Here is a 16,432-nt window from a genome sequence, read left to right as displayed (position 1 = left end):
TGCAAAAATAACATCTGACAGGCAGGCCATCAAGACTCATATGCCTTTCTACTAGAAAGAAGATTATCTAGGTAAGAACCTAATCTTCCCTTCTAGTGTACAAAGCATATGAGTCTTGAACTAGTGGGACATACCAAAGCAGTCTCTCTAGCCTAGGGCGGGGCAGATGAGCCTGCTGCTAACACAGAGGAACCAAAGGCAGTGCCTATACATGCTATCACATCCACCCTGTAGAACTTCATGAAGGTATGCAGGGTGGATCAAGTGGCCACCCTACAAATCTCCTCGAGTGGCACTGCCTAGGACTCTGCCTACAAAGAAACCAAACCACTGGTAGAGTGTGCCCTCAATGTAATCGGTGACTGCTTATCACACCCAATGTATGCAAATCCATCATGCAATAGAAGCTTTAGAGGCTGACTTCCCCAGACAGCTAGAAATTGTTAACATAAAAAGATGATCTGATATTTGAAAATCATTTGTCACTTCAAGGTAATGGAGAAAAGCTCTTCAAACATTGAGCAATGCCAAGACGCCCTTTTTCTTTTACCTCGTGGAATTGAATGCCAGGAGCCAAACTTCCTGATTCACATGGAAAGTCGAGACTACCTTCGGCAAGAAAGAGAGAACTATGCGCAAGGAGACCTTGGCTTTCATGTACCTAAGGAAGGGTTCTCTGCATGACAGAGCCTGAAACTCTGAAACCCTTCTTGCCTAGACTGCCTTAACAGAATTTATATGTTGTGACTTAGCCGATCTAAAAACAGGTATAAGTGCCCAAAAGGTATTCAAAGTGACCAGATAACCAGTGCAGGGACAAAGTACAGACCCCCCACTCACTCCCCCAGTGATCACTGACCCCTCCACACCACCTAGTAGAGCTGCACAGAAGTGGCTTATGTAGTTTGGGGGCTGGGCTAGTGAACCATAGAGAGAAGGACCCAAGCCCATAAGTCACTCTAACCACTGCATTCATGGTGAAAAATGAGCCCACCAAACCCCCCCAAATCCTATTGTACTGCCATATAGATGGCACCTGTAGCCATAAGGGCTATTAGGGTGGTAGACAGGTGAGTATAGTAGATTTGGGGAGTGTTGTGGGGTTGGGGGTGCTCATCATGACCTGCAAGGGAATTGTGGTGAGATGTTAATGTGGAACCGTTTTTGTGAAGTTCACAGCAGTGCCTTGTAAGGAGCCCCACTACTTTGTTGCAATGTCTTGGTGGCCAGTCCATCACTTTGCTGGCCCCTCCCACGTCTAAAAGGTCTTGTTCTAGGCGTTTTGACTTGGACAAATTTTTGGATGAGAATGAGGTATAAAGATGGATGACAGTCGTCTGGACGATCAAACGGCTGGATGTACAAGTAGATGATTCTCAAAAAAAAATATTTTGGACGTATTTTTCGAGAATGGACTTTGGACATGTCCGACTTTGGGCGACTAGCGACTTAGGACCAAAACAGACTTAGATGTATTTTTTGATTATGCCCCTCTATGTGTGCGGAAAATCACCTGTAATGAGGGGTGGGGGGGGGCTTTGTTCAGAAGACAATTCATTAGCACAGCTCTTCCTCCTGCCTACCTGAAAACAACAAAAACCCAGTTCCTGCTCTCCCTGCCCGAACCGGCAAGCAGGGGCTGCTTTTTTATTAATGGGCACAGCACACACACAAGAGCTGCACCTATAAAAAAACAAAATAAGCCCCTCCCCCGACAGCCCCCACCACACCAAGCCTGGTGGTCTATCCTCCCTCCAACCCTCCCAATAACCCATTCCCCCCCCCATAGCCCTGCACCACACAATCCTGGGGAAGGGGAATGGAGACTTGTATACTGATTTTTGTGACTTTGGCATTTCAAAGCTGACATTCAAAGTGGTGGGCACTGGAGGATTAAGTCATTTGCCCAGGGGCACAAGGAGCAGCAATGGGATTTGATCACACAACCTCTGGGTCCAGAGACAGCAGCTCTACCAGTGAGCCACACCTTCCCACTCACCCCTCTTCAACCTCCCCCTTTGTACCTTTTGTAGACGATCAGCAAGAGGGATGTTCACTCCCTCTCACCAGCAGGCTCGCCTCTTCAATATGGTGGACCTTCCCTTTCCCTGATTGACCCAGGCTCCTAAAATCCCTCCTATGAGGGGGTGGATTGAGATCCAGTTTTCTATGATGTGGACACAGGTTTTGACAGTGTTGAGGGTGTTGACTAATGCATCCGTTACAGGTAGTATGATCGTTCTATCATCTGCATAGGTGAAATGTTTTATTCGTGCAAGATCTAGCTGGACTTCCAAGGATTGTATTAGAAGGTTGAACACTGATGGCAAAAGTGGGGATCCTTGGGGGACCCCGCTGGGAGGATGCCAGCTGTCAGAAAGTACAACATCTTACGTACAGCATAGTGCCGAGTGTAAGGTTACCAGGCTATTTTCTTGAGCTGGTAAAAAGAAGCTCTGGGGGTTCTCTTCTCCTTGCAGAGATGCCTTCCTGAATTGTTGCTGGTAGGCTTCAGGGCTCTGCATAGGTTGCTGTTCCTGTGGAGTTAACCTCCTGGAAAGCAGTTTGACTACTGCCAATTAAGATTCCTCAAATAGGCTGTCCAAGTACTTTCTGGCCTGGGTCATCTTCCAGTACCATTTTTTTCAGATGCTTGAGAGACTGAGGCTGCTTATTCTTGTACAGCCTGTTACAATTCTACAAACTTCTGCTGCTGCAAATGGGTCAACAAGACTTGCTGTTGTTGTGGCTGCCTGCTCCTCCATCACCACTTGAATCGGTTTCTCCAGGCTGGCCATTTCTTCAGTGCTTCTTTTCACAACCAACTTCTGGCCTTAGCCTGCAACCCACCTTAGGTGTAATCAGCAGCTTAATTAAGCCTGTTAGCACTCTCTAGTAGCTTAATCCAACCTCAGCTTGTAGCTTGTTTTTTTTTTCTTGTAGTAATACAGCATATATATAAAACCAAACAATCGCCTGCTTTGCTAAATAACTGTTTTAAGTTCCCTCTCTCTCTTCAGCCAGAGCTGATCTCCTAAAGCTGTTCTAAAAAAACCTCTCTGCATTGAGGTCCCCAAATTGTTCATGTCCTAAGTCCAGCTTCTTTCTGGTAGAAGCTAGTAACCAGGCACAAACACCAAATGTAACAGACTAGCCTGTTATGGCAGGCTGGCCTGGACTTCCAGGAGAGATTAGTAGATATAAATATGTTCAGGACACAGTTTCACATGAACAAAAATTTTTCTTTTTATTATGTTTGCCTCACACAAAAATACAAAAGGTGTTGGCTTACCTCAGCCAAGCTATTTCATACATAGGCACCCTTCTGATTCCCAAGGCTCTGCCTTAGCCTATCTCTAGGGAACATAAGAACCTAAGAATAGCCTTACTGGGTCAGACCAATGGTCCATCAAGCCCAGTAGCCTGTTCTCACGGTGGCCAATCCAGGTCACTAGTACTTGGCCAAAACCCCAAAAGTAGCAACCTTCCATGCTACCGATCCAGGGCAAGCAGTGGCTTTCCTCAAGTTTCAAGTTTATTATGAAATTTGATTAATCGCCTATTCCAAATTCTAGGCGATGTACAATTGATAAAAAGATTACAATAACAGGGGAAAAAGACATAACTAACAAGGGCAGATCGCACTGAACATATTATAAAATCAGCAAATACATAATTAACAAGGACAAATTTACTGAACATATTTAATAAATCAGCATATACATATAAAGTCAAACAAAAGGAAAAGTGAGAGAAGAAATACAATCTATTTATAAAAGAAACAATTAAGGAAAAAAACAGACTATGGACTTTTCCTCCAGGAAATTGTCCAAACCTTTCTTAAAACAGCTACGCTATCCGCTCTTACCACAACCTCTGGCAATACCTTCCAGAGTTTAACTATTCTCTGAGTGAAAAAATATTTTCTCCTATTGGTTTTAAAAGTATTTCCCTGTAACTTCATTGAGTGCCCCAGCTAATCCCATCTACTATTACTCTGACAACTGGACCCAGCTTCAACATTAAGAAAACCGCAAAATTACTGGGAGTCACTTTAGATAGCTCATTAAGTTTTGAAAATCATGTTAACAACTTAGTCCGAAAATCCTTTCTTACACTACAAAAACTAAGACGGGTAAGACTACTTCTTCCAACAATACTATAGGATAATTAGTGCAGGCAATTATATTGTCACTACTAGACTACTGCAATGCTCTATTCTCAGGTATCTCTGAAATTAATGAAAAAAATCCTCCAACTGATACAAAATACTGTCGCAAAACTCATATACTACAAAACAAGATTTGACCATGTCACACCACTGCTTATAGAACTACACTGGTTACTGATAGAAAACAGAATAGAATTCAAACTATGCTGTGTAGCATTTAAAACGCTATACGGTGATGTCCCTAATAGCTTCCCCAGATTTACTGAACTATCAGGTAGATCTGCTGATGAACATAACTCTAACAACCAGACCCTATTAACTCTGAAAGATATATAATACGAGACATCGCACATTAAATCATTCAACTACCAAATAGCAAAAGTGGGGAACTCACTTCCCATCGAAATTTGTACAACCACATTATACACATTGTTTTGCAAAAATCGAAAAATTTATTTAAGAAATCCAAAGAGAACATAAGAATAACCTTACTGGGTCAGACCAATGGTCCATCAAGCCCAGTAGCCCGTTCTCACGGTGGCCAATCCAGGTCACTAGTACCTGGCCAAAACCCAAGAAGTAGCAACATTCCATGCTACCGATCTAATAATACAAGTCACTCGAAACAAAGCCAATGTTGATGATCAGCTGCCCTTTATGATATATTATCTTAGACTGTATGTATAATTTGATAACAATTCGATAACTTTATGTAGCATGTATAATTCTTTGTAACATATTTAACTCTGTTCAAAATTTATATAACAATATGTTTCCTGTAACCTGCCTTGAACTCTAATTAATGATGATTTAGCAGGATTATATAATTGCACATAACATAACACCAATAAAGCTTTTCAGGAGTAGCCCCTATACTCTGAAACTTACTTCCAGAGGGACTACCTCTAATTCAGGAAGATGGTAAAAGCTTGGCTCCTCTTCCCTCACTCTGCATATAATTTGCCATTTGCCTTGAGTTTTTCCCCTATCTTGTCCCTATTGCATTTGGCCCCTTAGCTACATAGTCAGCATTAACATCAGATCTCTGTTATTTCTAATGCTCTAATGCGTGCTTCGTAGGTGTTTCATTGGTTTTGTAGGAATATCGTATTGTATTTATGTTATTTGAATGTTCTTCCATGCTGTCTACTATGGGATCATTTGTATTGTATGCCATTTTGTGTATATTTCTGTTCTATAATGTTTTACAGTGCTGTTAAATCTCTATTTTTCTGATACTCTTTGTTAGCCTTATTATTTCCAAGTTGACCCTATTGATTGTATTTAAGCTTATGTTTGGTCATTCTAGTATTGTTATGCTGTTAACAAAATTGTAAATTTTATGTTAAACTGTACCTGCTGTGCACCACCTTGGGTGAATCTCAGTTAATAAATCCCAATAAATCAATAAGGGGCCTTATTTGAGTCCCTCCCACACGCTAAGGCCAGTTTTAGCACACTAGTCAAATGACTGATTTATACAGTTTTGTACTAATGGCCACAAGACTAGTGTGTGAAACTTTACTTCTGCCTGTTTTGTAGGGCTCATGCGCTAATTGCTTACTGCAGAAATGCTCACACTCCAACCCTCCAGATACCCACCCTCGGTGAAAGAATAAAACATATTTTTACTATGTGGTTTGCATGCACACATTGCAAAATTATCTTGGAATGCCTCAGTATGCCCTGTGGAATGTCCTTTGACAGGTGCTAATGCTTACTGTAGCTTAGTATAATTGCCAGGCCCAGAGCACTCTTGATAGCCAACTCTTAGCCCAGTATCATTTTGCCCCTTCATCAGCTCAAAAACACAGCTGGAAATCTTCCTCAAGTAACTTCTTCCAAGTATTCTATCTGAGATGACGGCTCTCTCATAAGTTGTGAGTTCATCGATTAACAGTTTCTTCTTATTCACCATCATCATGGCTTTATTAAGCTGGTCCTGCGATGTACAAGGTCAATTATTCCAAAGCAACCCTCACTTGAGCTGAGTAGATAAAATCTCCAGCTCCATCAAAATTTCATTCTTGAAAAGTTCCAGTTGGGTCAGTTGTACTTGTTTCTGTGCCAGTTGGTCTTGCAATATTCATTAGTGCTGCCCAATTCAAGGAAAAATTTTTTGATTCAATTCAGTATACTGTCGACATGACACTGTTGCTTCATTTCAGCTCCTTCAGCCTCTGCGTGGGTATGATAGTCCTGGGCCTGGCCTGTCAGCAGTCATACAAGTCAAAAACTGTGGGGAGTGAAGTAATAGAACAACTATTACATCTAAATTTCAACAAAAAAACTTAACTAAAATATGTTCAGGATTTTATCAGTTAAGCAAAACGGTTTTTCAGAAAGAACCACCTCAGATGTAAACAAGAGTCAATAAACAAAACAGCACAAACTGGCCTGAAGAATAGGGACAAAGAAGACTTTAATGGGTGTGACCCAACATGACTCATGTTTCGGCATGAAGCCTGCATCAACAGGTCTATAGTTCTTACAATCCCTTCTTACTTCAAGTATTCAGATGGTAGCAAAGTCTCCCAAAACTGTTTGCTGAATTTAACTTCAACTGCTTTTGTTATTACAATACCAGTAGCGTCTGTACTACATCAACCTTTTTGAAAAACAAAAAACCCATCTGAATATTTGAAGTATGAAGGGACTGTAAGAACTATAGACCTCTGATTCAGACTTCATGTCGAAACATGAGCGGTGTTGACTTCTTTGAAGGTGTGAATAAACATGTGGATAAAGGTGAGCCGGTTGATGTAGTGTATCTAGATTTTCAGAAAGCTTTTGATAAAGTTTCTCATGAGAGGTTCCTGAGAAAATTAAAGAGTCATGGGATAGGTGGCAAAGTTCAGTTGTGGATTAGGAACTGGTTACTGGATAGAAAACAAAGGGTAGGGTTAAATGGTCATTTTTCTCAATGGAGGAGAGTAAACAGTGGAGTGCCACAGGGGTATGTACTGGGTCCGGTGCTATTTAATTTATTTATAAATGATCTAGAAATTGAAACGACGAGTGAGGTGATTAATTTGCAGATGACACTAAACTGTTCAAAGTTGATGAAACGCATGCAGATTGTGGAAAAATGCAGGCGGACCTTAGGAAATTGGAAGAGTGGGCTTCCAAGTGGCAGATGAAATTTAATGTGGACAAATGGAAAGTGATGCACATTGGGAAGAATAACCTGAATCACAGTTACCAGATGCTAGGGTCCATTTTAGGGATTAGCGCCCAAGAAAAGGATCTGGGTATCATTGTAGACAATACGATGAAACCTTCTGCCCAATGTGCAACAGTGGCCTAAAAAGCAAATAGGATGCTAGGAATTATTAAAAAAAGAGAAGGTTAATAAAACAAAGTATGTTATAATGGTCCTGTGTTGCTCCATGGTGCAACCTCATCTGGAATATTGCATTCAATTCTGGTCTCCTTATCTCAAGAAAGATATAGTGGCACTAGAAAAGATTCAAAGATGCGACCAAAATGGTAAAGGGGATGGAACTCCTCTCGTTTGAGGAAAGATTAAAAAGGTTAGGGCTCTTCAACTTGGAAAAGAGACGACTGAGGGGAGAGTAGAGTAGAACGGGTACAAGTGGATCAATTTTTCACTCTGTCAAAAATTACAAAGACTAGGGAACACTCGATGAAGTTACAGGGAAATACTTTTAAAACAAATTGGAGGAAATATTTTTTTCACTCAGAGAATAGTTAAGCTCTGGAATGCATTGCCAGATGTTGTGGGGTAAGAGTGAATAGCATAGCTGGTTTAAAGAAAGGTTTGTTATTGAGAAAGATATGGGGAAAGTCACTGCTTGCCCTGGATTGGTAGCATGGAATGTTGCTACTCCTTGGGTTTTGGCCAGGTACTAGGGACCTGGATTGGCCACAGTGAGAATGGGCTACTGGGCTTGATGGACCATTGGTCTGACCCAGTAAGGCTATTCTTGTGTTCTAATTTGAGAAAAGGCAGCAATAATAACATAACAGTGCTCCCTAGTGTGCCAGTGCACCTGCGGTTGAGGAAAAAGACAAAGCCAGACCACTAGTAGAATCCTAGAATGAAATTACAGACAACATATACAACTATGTCTTGTAGAACATATCTGGCCCCTGTGACTTTTTGGGCTGACCCATGAATAGAGTTCTTCATCTGGCTTACAAACCTGTAAATGCATTTCCTCCTGTACTGTGCTAGCAGAGATGCACAATTCCCAAAATTTAGCAAATAATCTGAGGAAAGAGGAAACGTAGCGGCTGTATACGCAAAATATGTTGTATCCTGTCACAAAGGATAGAACCATAATCTGACCAGGGACAACACAGACCAGCATCCAAATCTGGGAATTGTTTTTCTGTAGATCATATAATTCCTCTCTAATAATACCCTACCTCTCTGTTTCTTACCTTTTCTCAAGATTTTGAGGCTGGTTTGCTAGGGGGCCTTGAGCAGGTTCAAGTGCTTAAGGCCCTGTGGGGAGCAGGGTGGAGGAGAGAAATGGTGCCTCCATTAACAGACAACCCTAGACTTTAGAAAACACATTGGTTTGGAGTGCAGGAGTCACCTAGTGGTTAGTGCAGTGATTTGGGAATCTGGGCAAGTCATTTAACCCTACATTGCCCCAAGTACAAAATAAGTACCTATATATGATATGTAAACCTAGGGAGGAAACCTGGACCTGCAGTTTGTCTGCATTTTGGAAAGCCCCTAGCTTCAGCTGCGTCTGGAGGGCCTTCAACAAGCATGTGTGGATGACATCACATACAGAAGACCCTCCAGACATGGCCTGGAGGTCAGGAAAAAAAAGAGACTTGGCTTTATGGGGCAGGGCTGGAGGCGGAACAGGGCGGGGCCATGGGTCCGGATTTGTCCATTGTTAAATATGGTAACCGCTTTGACTGTAGCCACAGAAAGGCAGTACTTCAAGTCCCATCCCCTTTCTAACATTAGTCCAGGTGATTATTAAAGAGAAAAGAGTATTTTCATGTTTAAAAGCCATTTCTGTGAGTAAAGAACAGTTTACCTGGGGAAACAGCCTGCTCTTATGTGGATCAAATTACATGTTCTCTGGACACTGCACTGACAATGCTTAGATTTGGAGAAATAATGGAAAATTACCTAAACGAAGATTAGGCACAGATCTGTGCAGACATGTTTTCCTGTAATCAATAATCAAAGCACTTTGATTCCTGGTGTAAACCTTGGAGTTTGTTTTTGATTATTACTTTGGTATAACATAGTAAGTGTAAGGCCAAGAATGTTTCTAGAATCTGATGGAGTTGGCCACCCTTGAGGTATTGGTTCCAGGGAGTCTGCTTTGGAGATGGAATTACAATCCTTGTCAAGACCCCTGCCCTTCACTCTACTCCCAACCCACCCATATCTCCCCCAGTAGCAGTGATTCAGGAAACAATCATCAGTACAGCTCCAGCAAGAGACAGCCAGAGGCCTTATTCTGTACTCCATGGAGCAGGTTCTTCCTTAGGTGATACAACCACACCATTGAACCTTATCCCTGCCATCACCTGGAGCTGGAAGTTATAGGATATAGCCTCTTCCCAGTTTGCCATTTTAGGTAGGAATTCCTTCACTTGGGCAAAACTCTTCCCACATGTCTACTACTTCACTTCTTAAGGTACTCTACTTCCAAGGCATGTTTGAGGAAAGCTGACATCTCCTCACCTTCCTCCACTAACAGCACTCTGTAAGTTTCCAGAACCATGGCAGACATGCTGTACGTACAATAGTCATGCTCAGTACTCTGTACCTTTTCATGAAAAATTAATTTCAGAATATTAATTTATTCTTTATTTTAGAAATGTAGACATGCCAGATTTCTTTTCAAACAGCTTCTGAGCTCCCCTTTTTGCCAGTCAGTAGCAATGTTAATCTCCTGACATTAAAATGTGCTTTAAGTTCCTTTCTGACTGTGAATTAAAAAGTTTTTGCAACCTGTGAAAACCTTTCATTCTCTTCCTTCTCATTACAGCAGTGTCCCAGAGGGTGGGTTTAGGAAAGACAGTACAAATGGAAGTGCATCAGATGTCTCCCGAAACAGTGTGACTACTACTCCAATCTCTAGGCCATCTACTCATCTCCCATCTTCTAGAATTGGAAAACATCCATCTCAGAGTCCTGGAGGTGTCACCCAACCAATAAGTCAAGGCCATCTTGTCCCTTCATCAACCCCATTGACACCTCGGAGAAAGGTTCTGATGCCAGTAGACTATGAAGACACAGTTCCTGAAGAGTATGAAGAAAAAGTGAAAAAGGCAAAATCATCAACACATTCTCAGACCAGTGCACAAGATTCTCGTCCTCAGACTCCCATGAGTGAGACCTCTAGCCGCATGTCCATTCTCAGACCATCCCCCAAGTTGGTCCGTTCTGGCTCCAAGATTTTTGACAAATTAAAATACCTAGAGGAAAGAAGAAAGAGCCTGGACCAGACGGACAGTCCTTTCTCTGTGCACACTTGGCTTCCTCTCAGGAAAACACGCTCCTTTGATGAACCTGAATTGGACATCCAAGGTACCCTGGAGGCCTCAAGGGAGGATCTAAGGGATGGGGTAAGATCAGAGATTGGAGGCATAAACCCCAGGAGGACATCTTTCAGACAAAAAACTGCCTCATTTGATGAACGAGGAAAGTTTGCTAGCAGAGTCTATGATATAGAAAGCAAGTTCTCTGAAGAACTTTGTCGTATCAAGAGAACTGTATCCAAGCAGCAGCTTATGAGATCCCAAGAATCTATAAAAGTATGTCCCCAGCGAGAATCTTCTCCCATAATACCAAGTGACTCATCTGGCATTCAGGCAGTAGCAACTCATAAGATTCAGAACAGCATTGTTCAACCCACACCATTGGTTCCATCAGAGAGGATCCAATCTCTGAAGGAAGACATACAGGTCCTCCGACAAGTAGCCCCTTCTAAAGCCAAAGAAGTCACAGAGAGTGGAGTTCAGAAGTATTTAACATCAGGCACAGCAGCACAGAAGCCACTGACAAGGGCCTATGACACTACAAATCTCACAGGAGAACCAAGGGAGTCCAAAAGACATCTCAAGGAAAGCAAGGGGCAGGCTCCCCGCTGGCATGGGATTACTGAAGGAATTCAAGAGAAGGGATTACCACAAGACCCATCAAGTTTCAGAAAAACACCACGCTCCTATGTGCAAGAGGATTTTTCCTCAACACATGTGTCAAAGACAACACTTTGCCCATTATCCCAGCTGACACCATTACTGCGAGTCACCACTTCAGAAATCAGACCCCCGGAAGTAACTAAACACATGGACAGAATCCCCAGTGCTGCGAGTGAGCCCATTACAGCACAGGTACAAATCCCATCTTCCATGGCCATAGCACAGCGAGGGCTGGACAGAAGAAAAGTGGCACCTGGTGATACTCAATTATTTCCGTGGACCATGGAAATGAGTAGTAAAGAGAAAGATGTGACTCTGCGAGAGGCAGAACGAAGGTTACTGAAAGTGACTGGGAAGGAAAACGTCTTATTAGCACAGGAAGAGAAGAGCATAAAGCATAAAATGAAAGGCCGTCGGATGAGGCCCACCTCCCCAGAGTTAGGTACAGTAGAGACTTCTGTGCTGCTCTGTGCATGACACCTACCCCACAGTAATGCGATTCCATTATGTAATGTCTAATGTATTATACTCGTCAATAAAGTCATCATGTTAGTCCTCTTGGATCCATAGAAAGAAAGAAAAGTCAATAAACCAAGTTGTAGATGATACCCTTTTCTTGGAATAACTTTATACCTTTTTGAGTCCTGTCCTAACATGAGACGTTTGTACATGTGCTGTGCATTGTGCAAAGGTAGTACCCACTGCTTTTTCCTGAGTCTTGCCTGGGGCTCAGAATAGATCTGCTCTTAAGTAGTCTTCATGCTTTATGTGTATCAGTGCAATGCTTCCATGGAGCTCTGATGAAGGTCTGTACTGTATTCATGCTTCATACATACGTATATCTATGTGACCTCTGCATGGGCTCTGATGAAGGTCTTGCCTTCAGCTGTCTGCACTGTATTCATGCTTTGTATTTAGCAGTGTGGTGTGGACCTGGGGCTTTGGTGGGATCAGCACAACAGTGTTCTAAGAACTTTGGAAGACTTGCAACACAATATCTTCTAAAAAAAAAAAAAAATAATAAAGACTTAGGTGGGTGGAGCAATGATTACAGCAGTCCTTAACCAATCTAGCTCTTAGTACAAGGGGCACTGTGATGTCAGAGGTGGGTAGAGGCAGAGCTATGGGAATATGGTGGTACAGAAGCCAAAGAGTAGAACTGAACAAACACATTATGTAGAACAGACATAGCTGTGCTGCTTCAGAACTTGCTGATTAATATGGAAGCAAACTGTGCAAGTACTTTGCACCATTTGGATTTTCAAGCAGATTAACAAAGGGAAACTCCCTAAGGAGCTTTCCTTTCAATATATGTGGCCACCTAGTGTTGTGGGTACTGCACTTTATATCTGTTTTGGAGCTGGTACAAAGTCTGAACCATAAATGATATGCAGGGGTTTCAGAATTAAATCTCCAAATATCATGCTGGTTTCAGCTGCCTTGGCCCCAGAGAGCTGACTCAAGGCTAGGTGGCAGATGGGACATTTCTTTTCCCAGCCTTAAAGTCATAGGGTTAACTAAGATATTTTACTAAGGAAGAAAGGTTTCTGATGGCAGGCGGTGCCTGGGGCTGAAAATGGTACACTTGTTTTTACCTGCTATTTTCCTTTTGTCTTGCTAGACCAGTTCAGATAAGTGGATCATGCTTCCCAGACAGCAGCTGAAAGTGGAAAACACTGTATAAGGGTCAGTTCGGTACTGGAAATTGTCAGTATATTTTTGTGAAAGCTAATAATGAAACCCAAACAAAAATCACTGGCTCCAGATAAAGTGTCAAATTCTACTAAACTAATCGCAGAAACATTGAAGGGACTTGGAATAAGGGAATAGACTAACAATATTCCTGGTAAGGCCCTGGACTGGTCTAGCAGGACCCAAGGAAAGGAAATTAGTAAATCTTATAAGAACAAATTTTACCTTCCTTACCCTCCTGCAAGACCAATCCAGAAAAGTGAGACAATTCCACCTTGAGGAGGACTACTCTGCCCTTCCTCCTTCCTGGCCTGAATATCCAATCTGTAGCAGTTAAGAAATAAAGATAGTGATCAACAAACCAGTGACTTACAAATGTCCAGTGGAAACACCACACTTGCTTCTGCAGGAGCTCTCATGAATGACGCTCACAAACAAGCAGGAGTTCCTAGTTATGCAACCAGTAGGCCAAACTAATTGCTTCCTTGATTCAATATACAGTAGTCTTGAAGTCCACATCTTCCTTCTATGGACTGCTGAATAAAACAAATAGGTGATTTCTGTTAAATTAATCAACTCCACATTGCAAATCAGTAGCCTGAGGACATCTAAAGCATGGAAGATCTTATGCCCATTGTGATCTTCCCTAGAAAAGTCCGGAAGACAGACAGCTTAGTGAACATGAAGTGTAGAAATCACCTTAGGCAACAAGGAAGGCATAATACAAAAAACTCAAAGAGCAGAGCTACCAGTCACTTTAGGACCAAAACCAGATCCCCCTGGGGAATCACTATCCTGCAAGACAGATGTAGCTGTTCCCTTTCTAAACCCAGGCTGCTTCCAAGAAGTCTTCTGACCACAGTAACGTGCCAGCAGTAAAACTTTCACCTTAAGAGAATTGAAGGATATACTGTACTTGAAGCCCTCCTGAAGGAATGCCAAAATTAAGAGACCATCCACCTAACATGTGACTGATTCCCACCGTTCACAGAAGGACTCAAATACCCACCAGATTTGCATGTATGCCAGTAAGGTAGAAGTTTTAATACCTTCAAAAGCATAGAAACTGCAACCACAGAGTAACCCTTTTGTGTCAATTTGTGCCTCTCAAGTGCCAAACCATAAGCCAGTGGAAGTCTGGGTCAGATATGTGAACAGGCCTTTGCTGTAAAAGCCTGAGATCCTGAGGGAACCTGAGTGAATCCCCCACTAAGAACTTCACAAGATCAGCATACCATGGACTCCTTAGCCAATCCGTAACCACCAGAATTACCAGGATGGGATGCTTCGCAGTCTGTGCAATACTTGACCAAAACACATACAGAGATTTTTTTTAGGCCACTCTTGTATTAACATCAGTGCTCCTGGACTATTGCTCCTTTCATCAACTAAAGAACTTGTGGGGCTTGGTGTTCTGCCAAAATACCATCAGATTAAAGGCTGGTTGCCCCTACCAGGACACCAGCATTTGGAAGGCATGAATCCTGGCTTCCATTTGCTTGGATCCAAAAAAAACATTATTGCTGATGAGGAAATCTGACCATATGTTTTCTATGCTTGCAATGTTTGATGCCAAGATGGCCAAGAGATGCCTCTCTGCCTACTGGCAGAGCAAGACAATCTTCAACCACACTTCTGGTGCATTCCAGTTTGTTGATGTAAGCCACTATTGTTGCATTGTCTAACATAATCCAAACATCTTCCCTCACCACCAGGGGACAGAGGGTTTCCAGTGCTGCCAAAAAGCACAGTTACTTACTGTAACAGATGTCATCCGGGGACAGCAGGCAGATATTCTCACATATACATATGGTGACATCATCCATGGAGCCCCATACGGACAGTTTGACAAGTGAACTATCACTTTAAGTTGAAAAACTTTGCAACTGCCGACACAGTGCATGCCTTCCTGCCCGATGCCAGCTCGTGCCCCTCAGTTCCATAAGCAAGCTAAGAATTCAACCAGGGGAAGTGGATGGGATGTGAGAATATCTGCCTGCTGTCCTCGTATAACACCTGTTACGGTAAGTAAATGTGCTTTATCCTAGGACAAGCAGCCAGCATATCCCCACATATGGGACTCCCTAGCTTACTGTAATGGGATGGAGGGAGAGTTGACCAAATAAGAGAATAAAAATTATAATACTGGTTGGCCGAAGAAACCATTGCGGCCAGAATTCCAGAGAATAGAGAGAAATGAATGTGTGAACTGAGGACCAAGTAGCTGCTTTGTAGCTTTCAGCAATGGAAGTGGAAAGCAACTAAAGCTGCATAGCCCAGATCCCATGAGTTGTTATTTCCAAATTGCAGCCCATTCTGAGCATAGCAAAAAGAAATACAGGCCGCAAGCCATGTGGAAATAGTTCTTTTGGTGGCAGACTGGCTCAATTTGTTAGCAAGAAAAGAGGTGACCAGTTGAAACGAGGCTTTATAAGAATGAGACCTTTGTAAGTAATAAGCTAAGGCTCATTTACAATAGAAGGTATGAAGAGCTGTCTGGCAGAATGAGAAATAGGTTTCAGAAAGAAAACTGGTGACACAATGGATTAATGGAAATGAAAATCCGAGACTACATCTGGAAAAGTGTGGAAAAACACCTTATCATGGTAAAAAAACGAAAAAGGTGTGTCTGACACCAAGGTGTGAAACTGTCACAGAAGTAAGTCAGAAGTGGAGAAAATTCCACTTCCTAAGAGAGGACGTTAAGAAGATCATTGGCCATTGGTTGAAAAGGAGGCTGTAGCAAACTGGAGAGAAGCACAGTCAGATTCCAAACCAGTAGAGAAGGTTTGACAAATGCTTTCATAAACTGTGAACAAGAAGATGAATAGTCAGAACTTTAACAGTAAAATAAACATGGAAAACACTAAAAACCATGAGGTAAAGTCTAACTGGAATGATTTTAACAGCAATCAAAAAATCCCCAGATAAAAGTCAAGAGAGGTGGGTAGCACTGCAAAATTACCAACTTCCCACCACATGAAGGGTTTAATAGAAATGTAATAGTTAAAGCTAAAGGTGCTCCAGGCTTAACCTGTTGTAGCCGGCCTGTTTCTCAAGCCCCGCTGTGCACAAATGAGTTGGATAAATGGAAAGAATATTCCAACACTGAAGATATGGAGGATGATAAAGCATCTTGATGATGAATACCATACTACGCAGAAAACCATATTTTGTTGAGAACACTGCCATGTAGAAAGAGCAGAAGATCAGTGTCAGATGAGACAACTGTAGAATGGGATGTACAAGATACTTCGACTCTGCATGAGAAGAGATGGCAAGATCTAGAAGGGAAAAACTCGGCTACCCTATCTGTAACTCTGGTGCTACTACAACCAGGCCTTGATGACCACTCTGGAAGAGGATGCAAGATCAAAGGCAGGACTCTATATTAATAATGGTGCTGCACTATCAGAAATCTGA

At 42.2% G+C, this 16,432-nt stretch overlaps 1 protein-coding gene across 4 annotated transcripts in view; it reads left to right on the top strand.

The window, feature by feature from the left end:
* The window catches only part of SPEG (striated muscle enriched protein kinase), a 543,710-nt gene that overhangs the window by 136,195 nt on the left and 391,083 nt on the right, over nt 1-16,432 (top strand). For all 4 annotated transcript variants that reach the window (XM_033947131.1, XM_033947130.1, XM_033947129.1 and 1 more), the window contains one exon: nt 10,162-11,759. In XM_033947131.1, coding sequence (XP_033803022.1) covers nt 10,162-11,759 — 1,598 coding nt within the window. The remainder of the gene's footprint in view (nt 1-10,161; nt 11,760-16,432) is intronic.

The sequence above is a fragment of the Geotrypetes seraphini genome, chromosome 5, assembly GCF_902459505.1.
Source record: "Geotrypetes seraphini chromosome 5, aGeoSer1.1, whole genome shotgun sequence".
Lineage (NCBI taxonomy): Eukaryota > Metazoa > Chordata > Amphibia > Gymnophiona > Dermophiidae > Geotrypetes > Geotrypetes seraphini.
The sequence above is the reverse complement of the archived record's forward strand: the minus strand, read 5'-3'. Positions and strand labels throughout refer to the sequence as shown.